Here is a 15057-nt window from a genome sequence, read left to right as displayed (position 1 = left end):
GGCTACGGCCACCGCCCTCTCTTTGGAGAGGTGGTGTCTCGTGGTTGTTTCGTTTGTCGTGTGCCTTTCTGGCTTTGTGTGTTGCGTGGTCTTGTGGTGTCGTGTTGGCTCGGAGTGTTTGTGCAAAGATCCAGTTTTTCGTGTGCTCGAAACGTGTATCTTCTTGAGCCCACGGTACTACCGCGGCTGGCCGCGTACTACCGCTTTGGGAGGCACGGTACTACCACGCCAACGCACGGTACTACCGCTCAGGTGTGGTACTTCGGAAGTACCGTGCGCCGGGCGGTACTACCGCGTTGGGGACTGGTACTACCGCTCGCCGTCGAGGGAGCGTGGGGGTTATGACTCGGGCAGGGAGTTCCAACTCCCCATACCCATTCACTTGTCTCTCTCCCCATGTCTCTCTCTCTCGCTCAAGAACGGCCGCCGTTGAGGCCCTCGCCGGATCTCCATCTCCGGCCACTCTCCTCGGATTCCGACCGGTGGGATCGTTCCCCGCACTTCCTCTTGCCATGGACCAAGGTTTTTCCCCAAATCCCTCTTTTTCTTGGCTGTTCTATTGCTTCTAGGTTTTTGGGGAGAAACTTGTTTTTCTTGAGATTTTAGGCCAAATCTTATGCAAGAGTAGGATGTAGGAGAGTCGTGATGCGTAGGAATCATTCTTGATATGAGTCTTGTGGTAGCTTTGTCCAACCGTAGTAGTACCGCCGTGGTTTCGCGGGCTTTTCTCAGATTTGAACTTGTTCTAGATCTGACGCGGTGCGGTACTACCGTGTCTGATGTGCGGTACTACCGCTCTTGGTACTACCGTCACGTCGGTGCGGTACTACCGTGCTAGCTTGTGCTGGTACTACCGCTCTTCAGATGTCGGTACTACCGCAGCTAGCTGAGGCGCTAAGGTCGTACTACCGCTCCTAGACCCGGTACTACCGTGACCTTGCACGGTACTACCGCGTCTAAGAGCAGGTACTACTATCTTAGCTTCGCAGCACTTGGCAGTACTACCGTTGGGATCAAATCTCTCTCTAGGCATTTATCATGTGTGCTTTCTGCTTGTTTCTCTTGCTTTGTTGTGGTCTTTGCATTAATCCCTCTTGGTTGTTGTGGGTGTTTTTCGTCGTTTTTGTGTCTCAGGTGGTGGCTCTCGCCGTTCCAATCCCAGTCGACACTGGCTCCAAGCGTCTGCGCAACCCCTCAAGATGAAGCCCCAGAGGGCTCCAAATGCCCCCAAGCGCAAATGTCAAGACCACTGCCAGCAAGCAAAAGGAACCTGCTAAGGGCATGGACGATATTTCTGTCTCTGAGTATGTCGAACGCCGGAGGATCAATCCCCTGTGACTCCTCGGGCTATGCTAAGAGGCACTGAGATGTTCTGGAAAACAAGCAACAGGTTCTCATCTATCTGGATGTGATCAAGAGCAAGCAGAATACCTTCGTGGATGTCAAGTGGATAGACATGCATCACATGCGGAAGGACAAGTTTCGTGACTATTTTGGAGAGGCTCTGGACTTGGTGGAGCAGTTTGCTATTGAGCCGGTAATCTCCTTTCACCTTGACTATGACCCCGAGCTCATCTGTCAGTTCTTTTGCCTCAGTGTACTTTCATCCAGGGGAAGAGCGGAGGATGACCTGGAGATGACCAATGGCACGTCAGCTGTGCTGCTACATGGAAAGAGTTCATGGATCTGCTGCACATTCCTGATGACGGGCTTCACACCCCCGTTGGTGTTCGCCCCCATGCCAACTCTGAGTCTGCCAACAAGAACCTACTTCAGCCTTTCCTTGTTGAGAAGGTGCTCCCCAATGGCAAGTCAACTTGGGTGTTGACTCCTTTCTGGATATCATGCATCGCATCTTCCGCAACACTCTGTTCACACGCATTGGCGACAAAGACAAGGTCCATGCATATCTAGTGGACATGTTGCTCCTGTGTGCAGAGGCACGTTCTTCTCAGACTCAGCCACTTGATGTCTCACACATCATGTGGTGTGAGCTTCGGTTTGCGGTGTTCACTCGCAAGGTACCTACCTATGGACCGTACATGTTTCTGCTACTCTCCACCACTTGGGAGAAGATGTACCCTGGTGATGAGTTCCTTAGCTCCAGACTAGATTCACCATGAGTCCATGAGCCTCCGCGTCAAGCCCAACTGGGCCAACACCACTACCCGTGCTGAGGCCTCTTCTGCTAGGAGGGCTGCTGGTGAAGAGGAGGCTGCTGCTGAGAATGTTGCTGAGGACCGTGCTGCTAGGTCCACCACTCCTTCCTCTGAGCCGTCATGGGCCAAGAAGCTAAAGGACAAGATGAAGACTCTCTTCTGCATGTAGGTAAAAGGGGACAGTATACAGGGCTCACGTGGCAGACAAGGAGAGTAGCCGCCGTGACAAGAGGTTATGAGGCTCTTTGGAGAGGATGTGTCTGGCGGGTAGGACGTCATCACACCTGAGGCTGCCTGGATGTCAAAGCAGGGATACAAGTGGACCAGTTCAGAGGATGACTTCGAAGGAGACCGTCCCGCCGCTGAGTCTGACGAGGAGCACGAGGAGCAGTGGGACGACTTCTCTGCCTGAGCCACCCCGTGTGTGTAGGTGTCCTCTCTGCCTTTTTGGCGTCTCGATGCCAAAGGGGGAGAGAGTGTAGGGATTTGCGTTGTGTCGTGCTTGGTGCGTTTATTGCTTTGTCTTTTGGACCTCGTTTGTGCTTGTTGCTCTTGTTTGGTTTGTGCTTTCGAGACCTTTCCTACATATGGTGTAAGACATATGCACTTTATCTATCGTAGTTAACTTATGTGTGTGCTATCTTGTCTAGTGATAGATATGCCTTGTCTCTATAATATAGGGGGAGCTTTGATCCTAGTATTCGTGTGCCGTGCAGTCCAAAGCACTCATCCAGGTGGCACACATCTAGGGGTAGCCCGTCTATATTCTAGAGATGAGGGGTTTGCACTTACTTAATATTATTTTCCTTGTGCAAATCCCGTATTGTCATCAATCCATCAAAAAGGGGGAGATTTTAAGGGCATATTTATCCCTAAGTGTTTTGGTGATTGATGACAATGCATTTGCGGACTAATCGTGTGCCTTGAGTATTCCAGACACTTCATTGCTAGGCACAAGATGGTTGGGTGCCCCTCGAAGACTGATGAAGACGGCGTCTTTTCTACGTTTCTTTTTGGTGGATTTGAGTCGTAGGAAAGCCGTACTATTAAGAGGGGGTCCGCGTTGGAAAGGTTTGGGTGGAATCATCACGTACATGTCTCCTTCTTGTCCCCTCCTTTTTCCTTGGAGCTTCCTCCGTTTTCTTGCCTCCCTTGTCTGGCTGCTGTGGTTGGTCGCGGTAGTACTGCTCCTAGGAAAGCGGTAGTACCGTAGGCACCCGCGGTAGTACTGCGCGGTGGCGCGGTAGTACCGCAGGTGCCCACGGTAGTACCGCTCCCCTGGAGCCGCACTACCGCTGCCCACCAGGCTAGTGCCGCCCCTTTGCGGTAGTAGGGGCGGATGTAATTTTTTACATCCGCACCTACCACGGTAGTACCGTTTTTGCTGCGCGGTAGTACCGCGCTATGCAGTCAGGCAGTAGTACCGCCCCTCGGCAGTACTACTGTGTCGAGTTTTTGCTACTTCCGTTTCTTTGCGGAAGTAGGCACGGAAGTTTCCTTCCCCTAGCTGGGGGGGTTTTGCCTTGCGATAGTACCGCTTGGGGGCGCGGTAGTACCGCGCTTGCGGAAGTACCGCCTCCAGTTCTTGCGCGTCTGTTTATCTTTACTATTGCTGGGGTTGCGGTAGTACCGTGGGTCTGTACGGTAGTATCGCACAGCCGTGCGGTAGTACCGCTTGGTTGCAAGCAGTAGTACCGCGTGGCCTTGCGGTAGTACCGCTGGCCAGGCGCGGTAGTACCGCTGGCCGCGGGCTGGTTGGTGGGTAACGGTTGGATCTTTGTCCCACACTGTATAAGGGGTCCCCTTCTTCCCCATTGACTTACTTCTTCCACCCCCAAGCTCCATTATTGCTCTAAGCTCCATTTTCGCCCGATCTCACTCTCTAGCCAACCAAACTTGTTGATTTGCTCGGGAGTGGTTGAGAAGGCCTCGATCTACACTTCCACCAAGAGATATTTGATTCCCCCCACTAATCCCTTGCGGATCTTCTTACTCTTGGGTGTTTGAGCATCCTAGATGGTTGAGGTCACTGCGAAGCCATAGCACATTGTGGTGAAGCTTCGTGGTGTCGTTGGGAGCCTCCAATTGAGTTGTGGGGATTGCCCCAACCTAGTTTGTAAAGGTTTGGTCACCGCCTCCAAGGGCACCAATAGTGGAATCATGGCATCTCGCATTGTGTGAGGGCGTGAGGAGAATAAGGTGGCCCTAGTGGCTTCTTGGGGGGCATTGTGCCTCCACACCACTCCAACGGAGACATACTTCCTCTCAAAGGGAAGGAACTTCAGCAACACATCCTCGTCTCCACCGTCTCCACTCTTGGTTATCTCGTGCCTTTACTTGTGCACGCTTATTTGTTTCATATATCTTGCTTGCTTGTGTTCCTCTCCTTATTGCATCATATAGGTTGCTCACCTAGTTGCATGTCTAGACAACATACTTTGATGCAAAGTTTAAATTGTTAAAGAAAAGCTAAAAATTGTTAGTTGCCTATTCACCCCCCCTCTAGTCAACCATATCGATCCTTTCAGTTGTCTCATGTAAACCTCCTCTTCCAGAACACCATGTAAAAACGCCTTCTAAACATCTAGCTGTCTCAAACTCCATCCCTTGGACACAACAATAGCTAACACAAGCCTAATGGTTGCAGCTTTAACAACATGACTAAAAGTATCTTCATAATCTAGGCCATAACATTGTTTAAAACCTTTTGCAACTAGACGTGCTTTATATCTGTCAATCGAACCATCTGCCTTTTTCTTGATTCGGTAGACCCATTTACAGTCAATAATGTTTTTGAAGGAAATATGCCCTAGAGGCAATAATAAAGTTATTATTTATTTCCTTATAATCATGATAAATGTTTATTATTCATGCTAGAATTGTATTAACCGAAAACATAATACATGTGTGAATACATAGACAAACAGAGTGTCACTAGTATGCCTCTACTTGACTAGCTCGTTAATCAAAGATGGTTATGTTTCCTAACCATGGACAAAGAGTTGTTATTTGATTAACGAGGTCACATCATTAGTTGAATGATCTGATTGACATGACCCATTCCATTATCTTAGCACCCGATCGTTTAGTATGTTGCTATTGCTTTCTTCATGACTTATACATGTTCCTATGACTATGAGATTATGCAACTCCCGTTTACCGGAGGAACACTTTGGGTGCTACCAAACGTCACAACGTAACTGGGTGATTATAAAGGAGCATTACAGGTGTCTCCAAAGGTAGATGTTGGGTTGGCGTATTTCGAGATTAGGATTTGTCACTCCGATTGTCGGAGAGGTATCTCTGGGCCCTCTCGGTAATACACATCACATAAGCCTTGCAAGCATTACAACTAATATGTTAGTTGTGAGATGATGTATTATGGAACGAGTAAAGAGACTTGCCGGTAACGAGATTGAACTAGGTATTGGATACCGACGATCGAATCTCGGGCAAGTAACATACCGATGACAAAGGGAACAACGTATGTTGTTATGCGGTCTGACCGATAAAGATCTTCGTAGAATATGTAGGAGCCAATATGGGCATCCAGGTCCCGCTATTGGTTATTGACCGGAGACGTGTCTTGGTCATGTCTACATTGTTCTCGAACCCGTAGGGTCCGCACGCTTAAGGTTACGATGACAGTTATTTTGATGTACCGAAGGTTGTTCGGAGTCCCGGATGTGATCACGGACATAACGAGGAGTCTCGAAATGGTCGAGACGTAAAGATTGATATATTGGAAGCCTATGTTTGGATATCGGAAGTGTTCCGGGTGAAATCGGGATTTTACCGGGTTACCGGGAGGTTACCGGAACCCCCCGGGAGCCATATGGGCCTTCATGGGCCTTAGTGGAAAGGAGAAAGGGGCAGCCCAAGGTGGCTGCGCCACTTCCTCCTCCCCTAGTCCTATTAGGACTAGGAGAAGGTGGCCGGCCCCCCTCTCTCTCTTTCCCCCCCTTGGGGAATCCTAGTTGGAATAGGATTGGGGGGGAGTCCTACTCCCGGAAGGAGTAGGACTCCTCCTGCGCCCTCTCCCTTGGCCGGCGCCCCCCTCTCCCCTTGGCTCCTTTATATACTGAGGTAGAGGCACCCTAGAACACACAAGTTGATCCACGTGATCTATTCCTTAGCCGTGTGTGGTGCCCCCTGCCACCATATTCCTCGATAATACTGTAGCGGAGTTTAGGCGAAGCCCTGCTGCTGTAGCACATCAAGATCGTCACCACGCCGTCGTGCTGACGGAACTCTTCCCCGACACTTTGCTGGATCGGAGTTCGGGGATCTTCATCGAGCTGAACGTGTGCTCGAACTCGGAGGTGCCGTAGTTTCGGTGCTTGATTGGTTGGATCGTGAAGACGTACGACTACTTCCTCTACGTCGTGTCATCGCTTCCGCAGTCGGTCTGCGTTGGGTACGTAGACAACACTCTCCCCCTCGTTGCTATGCATCACATGATCTTGCGTGTGCGTAGGAAAAATTTTGAAATTACTACGAAACCCAACAGTTTTTACCTCTTTCCTCAGGTACAAGATGCCAAGTCTTGTTCCTCATAAGTGCCGAGTACTCTTCATCCATTGCATTTTTCCATCTTGAATCTCCTAATGCATCCTCCAGTTTTGCTGGTTCTCCTGTAATACACAACATGCCATATGGTATAGTGCCGTCAGCCCAAACCTTTGGATTTCTTATACCTTTTTGTAACCAAGTCGTAACACGCGAAATAGTTGTTGGTGGAGGTTGAGTTTGACGCGCTCGTGCAGACCGCGACACAGAACGTGGCACAGAAGACTCAGCCGCAATGGATCCTGAAGAGACAGCAGAATCACTTTGCACAAAAGATCCCAAAGTGGACCCTGTGGCCTGCAGTGTGGGCGATCCATCAGACTCAGCGACCGCAGAAGATCCTGCACTGCTGGCCGGCACATGCGTATGGGAAGGAAATCCCGAGGCGGACGTGGAATCTCCCGTCGCTGTCGATGGCGTGGGCCCGCGCGTGGGACATGATGCGGGACACGTTGTCCGGTCCGCATGCAGTGACGCGTCGCCCGCCAGTTGGCGCTGCGGGCTCCTGCTCGGGTCGCGATCTGGTGCGTATCTGCGCACTTGATCCAAGGCAGCCTGATGCACAGGAGTTCCAGGTGACATAGGATCTGCATCGTGCTCTACGCCAGCTTCGTCTTCTTCTGGCACATGCAATATCAGATCATTGGCTGCAAAATTGTGATCATTTTCTGCACCGATTTCTGCTGCATGATCCTGCACAGGAGAAGACACAATACTGCCAGTAGGATCATCAGTTGGATTAGTACAATTATCGCCCCCATGATCAAAGTTTTGCAAATGTGGTGGAAGGAGAAGAATTTCTCTCCTGAGAAGTGCTCCGGCATTAGGGTGAAGAGATTCAAAAGGATATACTGATTCATCAAATACTACATCACGAGAAATATAGACCCTGCCAGTGGACACGTCTAGGCACTTAACCCCTTTGTGAATAGGACTATATCCAAGGAATACACATTTCTTTGATCGGAATGCAAGCTTACGTGTATTATATGGACGAAGGTTGGGCCAGCAAGCACAACCAAATACACAAAGTGAGTTATAGTCAGGAGTAGTACCGAAAAGACGTGTGATGGGAGTCTCAAACTTTATGACTTTATTGGGAAGCAAATTAATGAGATAGGTAGCAGTTAGGAATGCTTCATCCCAGAACTTTAATGGCATGGATGCATTTGCGAGTAGAGCTAGCCCCACTTCAACAACATGGCGATGTTTTCTTTCAGCAGAACCATTCTGTTGATGTGCATGAGGACATGATACATGATGTGAGATGCCAAGTTCTTGAAAGAAAAGATTAAGTTTCTTGTATTCACCTCCCCAGTCTGTTTGCATAGCAATGATCTTAGTGTTCAGTTTTCGTTCAACAAGATTTTGAAAATTCTTGAAAACTTGAAACACTTCAGATCGTTTCTTAAGAAGATAGATCCAAGTAAATTTACTATAATCATCAATGAAGCTTACATAGTATGAGTGTCTACCAACAGAGGTAGGAGCTGGCCCCCAAACATCCGAAAATACAAGTTGCAAGGGTGCAGTGGAAATACTGATAGAAATAGGATATGGCAACTGATGACTTTTAGCTTGTTGACATGGATCACAAATAGACTCAACACTAGACTTATGAGAGTGGGGAAGTTTATTCTTGCTAAGAACTAATCTAACAATAACTGATGAAGGATAACCTAATCTACTATGCCACTTTGCTAAAGAAGGCTTGACAGCAACAAAAGCCAGTTTATTTGATGATGATGACGAAGATATGAGAGGATAGAGACCTCCCACGCACTTTCCCCTAAGAAGCACTCTCCTCGTGTCCAAGTCCTTTACCACAAAGAAATAAGGATAAAACTCAATAAGAACACGATTATCACGAGTAAATCTATGAACAGAAAGAAGATTCTTTGATGTTGTGGGCACATATAGAACTTTTTTAAGATGCAAATCTTTCATGGGGGTTTTGACAATTGAACTACCAACATGAGTTATTTCCATACCGAAGCCACTTGCAGTGTGCACTTGGTCATGTCCACAATATTTGTCTCTGATCGTCAGCTTGTCAAGTTCTCCTGTGATATGATTTGTAGCACCGGTATCCGCATACTAGTTTGTGTCGACGCCGTAGGAGTCGGTGATGGCATTGGCCTCCTTCTCCTCGTACTCATCTTCCTCATAGCGATCCCAACACTCACGGGCACCTCCGCGGTGATGCTTGAGGCAGATTTGGCACTCGGGATAGTCCTGGTGCTGCGGACGTTGTTGTTGTTGTTGTTGTTGTTGTTGTTGTTGTTGTTGGGGACGACCACCTCTCCTGTTGCCGCCGCTCGGAGATGAGGACGTGTACCTTCCTCGACCGCGGCCTCTGTTGCCGCGCCCGCGACCTCTGCCACGGGACTGGCCGCGCCCCCTACATGCCAAGTTTGCAGAGGTGTTGAAGCTAGTGCCGGAGCTGTCGCCTAGCATCTCCATCCGCTGATCAAAGGCAGCGATCTGGGCGAAGAGTTCGTCGACGGTGATGGATGTTTTGACGGCGCCAATGGCCGCCACGACCGGATCATAATCCCGATCAAGGCCAGCAAGAACATAGTCCACCATCTCTGGATCAGAGATAGGCCGGCCTGCTGCAGCAAGTTCATCCCCCAGACTTTTCATCCGGGCGATGTATGAGGTGCTCGACATGGAGCCCTTCTTGGTGTTGGTGATAGCAATTCTCAAATTCATGATTCGAGATTGGGACTGCGAAGCAAACATGGTGATAATGGCAATCCATAGATCAAAAGTGTTTTCTTTACTCACAACTTGGGCGAGAATCTCTTTTGATAGAGAATTCAGAAGATGGCTGAGGACCTGCTGGTCCCTGGACAACCATGGCGCATACAAGGGATTGGGCACCATAGCCGTCGTTTTGTCCGTCTGCTGCTGCTCCACCATCTTCGGGGGCGCTGCATCGGATCCGTCCAGGAGGCCTGTGACCTGCGCTCCTCGTAGGCCTGGCATCACCTGCGCCTTCCAGAGGAGGAAGTTCCCCTTGGTAAGCTTTTCAGCAGGTGGGGCTCCGAGGTTGAGGGAGAGAGGAGCCGAGGACGACATAGCGATCTTGTTTCTGGCGATCTGTTTCTGGCGATCGATGGAGTTCTAGCTATCGATAGGGAAGAGGATGGCTCTGTATACCATATCAGAAAAGAAGCGTTCCTACTCCCTCGTGAGGGAGCCGCGTTGGGTTTATATTGATTGAGACAGAATCCCTGTCGTGGTTTACAAGAATCCAATGATCGCTAGGATACGTTGGTTACGGGAGTATGAGATTGATATGAGAGGGAGAGAGAGATAGAGATAGAGTTGAGATTACAAAGTTAAACAACTATCTATCTAACAATTTTTTCTTGATATGTGTGATGTTACAGTAACTATCTATGTTACCACATGCCTCTTTTTTTCATTAATTATATGCCACATCATCTCTTTTGCCTAGATAAGTATGATGTTACCACCTATGTTACTTCCACTATGGGTAGTCTCAGAGCCAGCGCTCAACAACAGATTGGTGCACGTGGATTCAAAGCTTCGGAATCTCTTGAACCAACCGCTCCAAGTCCAGGCGCGAGCTCCCACCTTCCATCACCGCGGCCGCCGCTTCCGCCGCCAGCTCCTTGGCACGTGCGCGCACTCCGCGCCCTCCCTCCCCGGCAGCATCCGCCAGTACGGCCGCGAGCTCGCCCGCGTCCGGGCAGACGCCGATCCCGCCCGCGCACGCGCGCACGGCGACGCCCGCTTCCTCCGCGAGCAGCCGCGCGTTCACGAACTGGTCGGCCGTCATCGGCCACGCCAGCATGGGCACCCCCGCAGCCACCGCCTCCAGCACCGAGTTCCACCCGCAGTGCGTCATGAACCACCCCACCGCCGCGTGCCGCAGCGTCGCCACCTGGGGCGCCCACCCGTGAACTACCACCCCGCGCCCCGCCGCCGCCACGCGCTCCTCGAAACCTTGTGGGACCAAGCCGCCGTCCTTCCCGGCGCCCACCACCCACACGAACGGGACGGTGCTCCGCTCCAGCGCTTCGGCTAGCGCCGCGGCCGCTGGCTGGGTCAGCACCACCAGGCTGCCGAAGCTCACGTACAGGACTGAACCTTCCGGGAACACGTCCAGCCACGCGCTGAGATCGCCGGCCGCCTCCCCGCCGCGCTGGCCGGCGGCGTCTGCCTCCGGCGCGACCGGTCCCACCGCCCACACGCGCCTTGACCCCAGGTCACCGAGCGGCGTGTCCAGGTACCTCCCCTCGAGGGCACGGAACGTGTTGGACACGAATCCCCAGCTCTCGAGGTTCCAGAGATAGTTCCGCCTCACTGCCTCGCCGAACTCTTCATCCACGAGGCCTTCGGCGTACATCCTGTACATGATGGAGAGCTCCTTCCACTGATACACCGGCTCGCCAGGAATATCCGGGAAGGCAACGACGTGGTCGGCGTCTGACGGTCGCTGCTTGACGAGTCGGCGGAAGAGCGAATGCGGGACGGCGGTGCCGAGGACGCCGGAAGGCGTGAAGACCAGCCTCGGGACGCCAAGCTCGGCAGCGAGAGGCTGCGTCCACCCGCAGAAGAAATCGGACAGGATGGCGGCGACGGGGTGCGACTTGGCCCACGCGAGGATGGGGTGGTGGAGGGCGGCGAGAGCGTGGACGAAGACGGCGGCGTAGGTGGGAGGGCAGTCCTGGAAGCTCTCGAGGCCCGCGGGGAGAGAAGGGTGGGAGGGGAAGGGGAGCGTGAGGGGCCGGACCATGTCGGGGTGAGCGGCGAGGAGAGGCGAGAGCAGGTAGGCATTGGCGGGTGTGGTGACGACGGTGAGGCGGAGCCCGCGCGCGGCCAGCAGGGCCGCCAGGTCGAGGAGCGCCACCGTGTGGCCCTGCGCGGGGAAGGGCACGACGAGGACGCAAGGCTTGGACGCCGCCATCTCCACGGATGGATCGGAGGTACCCATACGCACGTTGACTCGTTGAGACGAGTACGATTGGTACTGCCAGTGCCTTGGGCTTGGGAGGGGTGAGCTGCTGAGAACTGGATTAGTCGATTATAAATAGGGTTTGAGCGCATATGCAGCTCGATCGCCTCCCTGTCGATCTGGAGTTTCCATCTTATAGTGGAGACCTCGAGGGGCACGTCATACCCAAAAATAGCATCGGAAACCTAAATTATATTCAGAAAATACACGAGACTATCTAATCTATGCTTAGTTCGTGAGTCTGAGAATTAGTTAATTTCAATGACTGACGCATATTGACCTATCTCGATCATGATTTCAGTTATCGTCGGCCCCGCTTCGTCCAGTTGTTCTATGGGCTCCAAGAGGGTGGAGGCTCACATTGTTTCCTAGAGCTTCATTGTCCCGTGGTGCTAAGAATACTCCCGAAAAAGAGATTGCATCATATCATGACCAGGGGGTGCTCGATGAAAAGATAGCCCTGCTCTAGAGACTGGACACCATCAAGTAAGCTCCTATGTGGTCTATCGGATACAACCAATTTTCTAGTTTTCTTGTTCTTTGTTACGTGGGTCTCCAGCTTCCCCTAACCAGGTTCTTGCTTCAAGCTTGTTGCGATATTGACTCCATCTTCGCCCTTGTTGTCTTTACACACTTGTTAGAGCCTTGGTAGGCTATAGAAGGCATTTGAAAGGTTAGTCGAGGAGGGCCAACAAGGGGCTGTCGCACCACACACTAGGCACACCCACTTGTGGCTATGCCAGCTCCCACTGCCTCTTAGCCAAGGGTTTTGTTGCACCTCTAATATACAGCTAGAGGTGCCATGATTTTTAGTTGACATAGCTGGTAGAGGATGCTATGTCGAAAGTTGCTTTCGACGAATGCATGACTCATTATGTGTATGCCGTACATTATTATTTTTATAAAGTAAGTACATTCAAGGCTATGGCTCAAGGCATCTTGTAGTACGGCTAGGGCCGCAAATGATTGAATGTTTATCTCCCTAATTATCATCCCGTAGATCACTACGTAGTGACCTTTTGTACCAGCCTTAATATAGGGATGTAGTGTTATGCAATTTCGGATCCACTAATCAGCTTTTCCAACACACATGCACTATGGGCCTGCTCCACGATTGTCTTGGCCCACCAACCTAGCTCAACCGGAGAGCAACACAAGTTATGAGAGGCATGTTGATAGGGGGACGCCTTCACGAAAATTGCTGGTTATGCACGGGCACCATGGTGTCCACTTAGAAAAAACCATTTTCTACTGCTAAGGAGGAAATTGAAACTTTTGTAAACACATACACACATGTAAACTACGTACGTGCGAAACTCACAAGATTTTACTTTCACACTTGGCGTACAAAGAAAAGGCAAATATGTATTTTCAAATGTGCCCTTTTTGTCAGAATTTGGAGGTAAATTACTCCTCTGCCCAAAAAAGTTGTCTTAGATATGACTAAATACGGATGTATTTAGTAATGTTTTAGTGTTTGATACTTTCGTATCTAGACAAATCTAAGACAAGAAGTTTAGGACAAAGATAATATTAGAGATAGAAATCTAGCTCCAATGGTTATATGATAGAAATCTAGCTCCAATGCTTATATTTGTGGCGCGCAGTAGCCTCGCCGTCAGAGATATGCACACATGCATAAGACACAATTTTATCTTTGTAACAGAAGTGAAGTTTTTGAGCTCGATGAACATATTTTGGTGAAAATGTTGACAAAAAAATTACATGCTCATCAAATTTCATCTTGAAATCGCATTCTTGGAAGTCATGGAAAAAAAATTGATGCTCCAAAAGTGTTAGTTTTAAAGCATTTTGGAGTGCTGATTTTTTTTTGCCCACGGCTTCCTCGAATGTCTTTTTAAGATGAAATTTTCTGGGCATGTGAAACTTTTGTCAATGTTTGCACCCAAAACAATTCAGAATTTTTGAATGTTTTATCAGTTTTTTCTTCTAATTTTTACTGTTCATATATACCGAGCTCAAATGAGCTCGGGAGCAAAAGATGACTTTTGCTTTTTAACCCTTTTTTATGGTTCCAAGGCATATCCTTCTAGACCGAGGCCGTATCTTAGGAGGTTTGGCTTGTCCGTCAGAGAAGGCCTGCCACTAATGGATCGGTATATAGTACTCCCTCCGTTCCCAAATATAAGTCTTTCTAGAGATTTCAACAAGTGACTACATACGAAGCAAAATGAGTGAATCTACATTCTAAAATATGTCTACATACATCCGTATATTACAGTCCATTTGAAATGAAATGTTTAAAAAGACTTATATTTAGGAATGGAGGGAGTAGTTGTGTCTAAATTAAGCGACATTGGTTGATCATTTCCAAATTAGTCATGACATGGTAACATCAGTTGAGTTAAGCAACGTGAGACATTTGATTGAGTTGTGGTCAGATGCTAGGAACTGATGTATTTCTGAGATGTTTTTCTTTGGGCAAAAAAAAATCTCATCTCCGCCTTTTTTCCTACATCGCTAGCTTCTTCCAAATCTTCTTTCCGTCGCGTCGCCAATGAGCCCTCTCCCTCTGTTGGTTCTCGGTGCTTCTGTTGTTGCAGACAGGGGACGACCGTGATGTGGGGCACTGCAGGGGACACCCACTGCAACAGACCTGTCAGGGGGTGCTATGGAGGACCGGCGCCTTCCCTGCAAGAGACCAGACTGAGGTCGATGTTGCATGGTGGGACAACGAATGTACCGCCAGGGGGGTAGCGGGCTATGCTATGACCGACACAAATCGTAGTAGCGAGGCATCGACGTGCTTGAGGGGGTGTGGCAATCGGTGATCACCGATGATTGGTTGGATGGTGGTTCGTGCTGTAAGCGGACGACGTCGGCCACGCGATGCTGGGATCGGTAGCCACGGTGCTAGAATCGGTGTCCATCGATGTTGGGACCTGCGATGGTCGGTGTTGCAAGCGAATCACACCGACGACCAAAGCTGAATCGGTAATCACCGATGCTGGGACCAGTGGCAGGCGGTGCTGTAGTCGACCACCATAATCCACCATCGTTGCCGACGAGGACGATGTGAGGGCTGGGCACCAGGTTGGGACCGTTTGGTGTTTAAAGGCGGTCCCCGACGACCCCCCTCCCCCCCCCCCCCCCCCCCCCCCCATGAGCGCCTACAAGGCCATGTGGCTATGATCGGGACGGGGCTACAACGGCGGCCCAATGGAGCTTTGAGGGGGCAACGTGTTTGTCAGCCATGTGAGAACCAAGGTCTCACGGACCCATTAACCATGGGTCGTGATGGTACTGTTGGGCTTATTAACAGTAGTTACCTCCCGTAACACAAGACGATGAGGCTGCCTCTTAGGTGGCATGCAGATC

General features: G+C 50.3%; 1 protein-coding gene across 1 annotated transcript; it reads right to left on the bottom strand.

Annotated features, from left to right (window-relative positions):
* Positions 1-10150: 10150 nt before the first annotated feature.
* Positions 10151-11740, bottom strand: LOC125541735 (flavonol 3-O-glucosyltransferase UGT89B1-like). Its single transcript, XM_048705081.1, has one exon. It carries the CDS (start codon positions 11695-11697, stop codon positions 10279-10281), a length of 1419 nt encoding a protein of 472 aa, XP_048561038.1. The 5' UTR covers positions 11698-11740; the 3' UTR covers positions 10151-10278.
* Between the last annotated feature and the right edge of the window lie 3317 nt (positions 11741-15057).

This window comes from Triticum urartu, chromosome 2, assembly GCF_003073215.2.
Source record: "Triticum urartu cultivar G1812 chromosome 2, Tu2.1, whole genome shotgun sequence".
Lineage (NCBI taxonomy): Eukaryota > Viridiplantae > Streptophyta > Magnoliopsida > Poales > Poaceae > Triticum > Triticum urartu.
The sequence above is the reverse complement of the archived record's forward strand: the minus strand, read 5'-3'. Positions and strand labels throughout refer to the sequence as shown.

Coding starts and splice junctions, on each gene's coding strand:
- LOC125541735 (XM_048705081.1), bottom strand. CDS start 11,697: ATGGGTACCTCCGATCCATCCGTGGAGATGGCGGCGTCCAAGCCTTGC.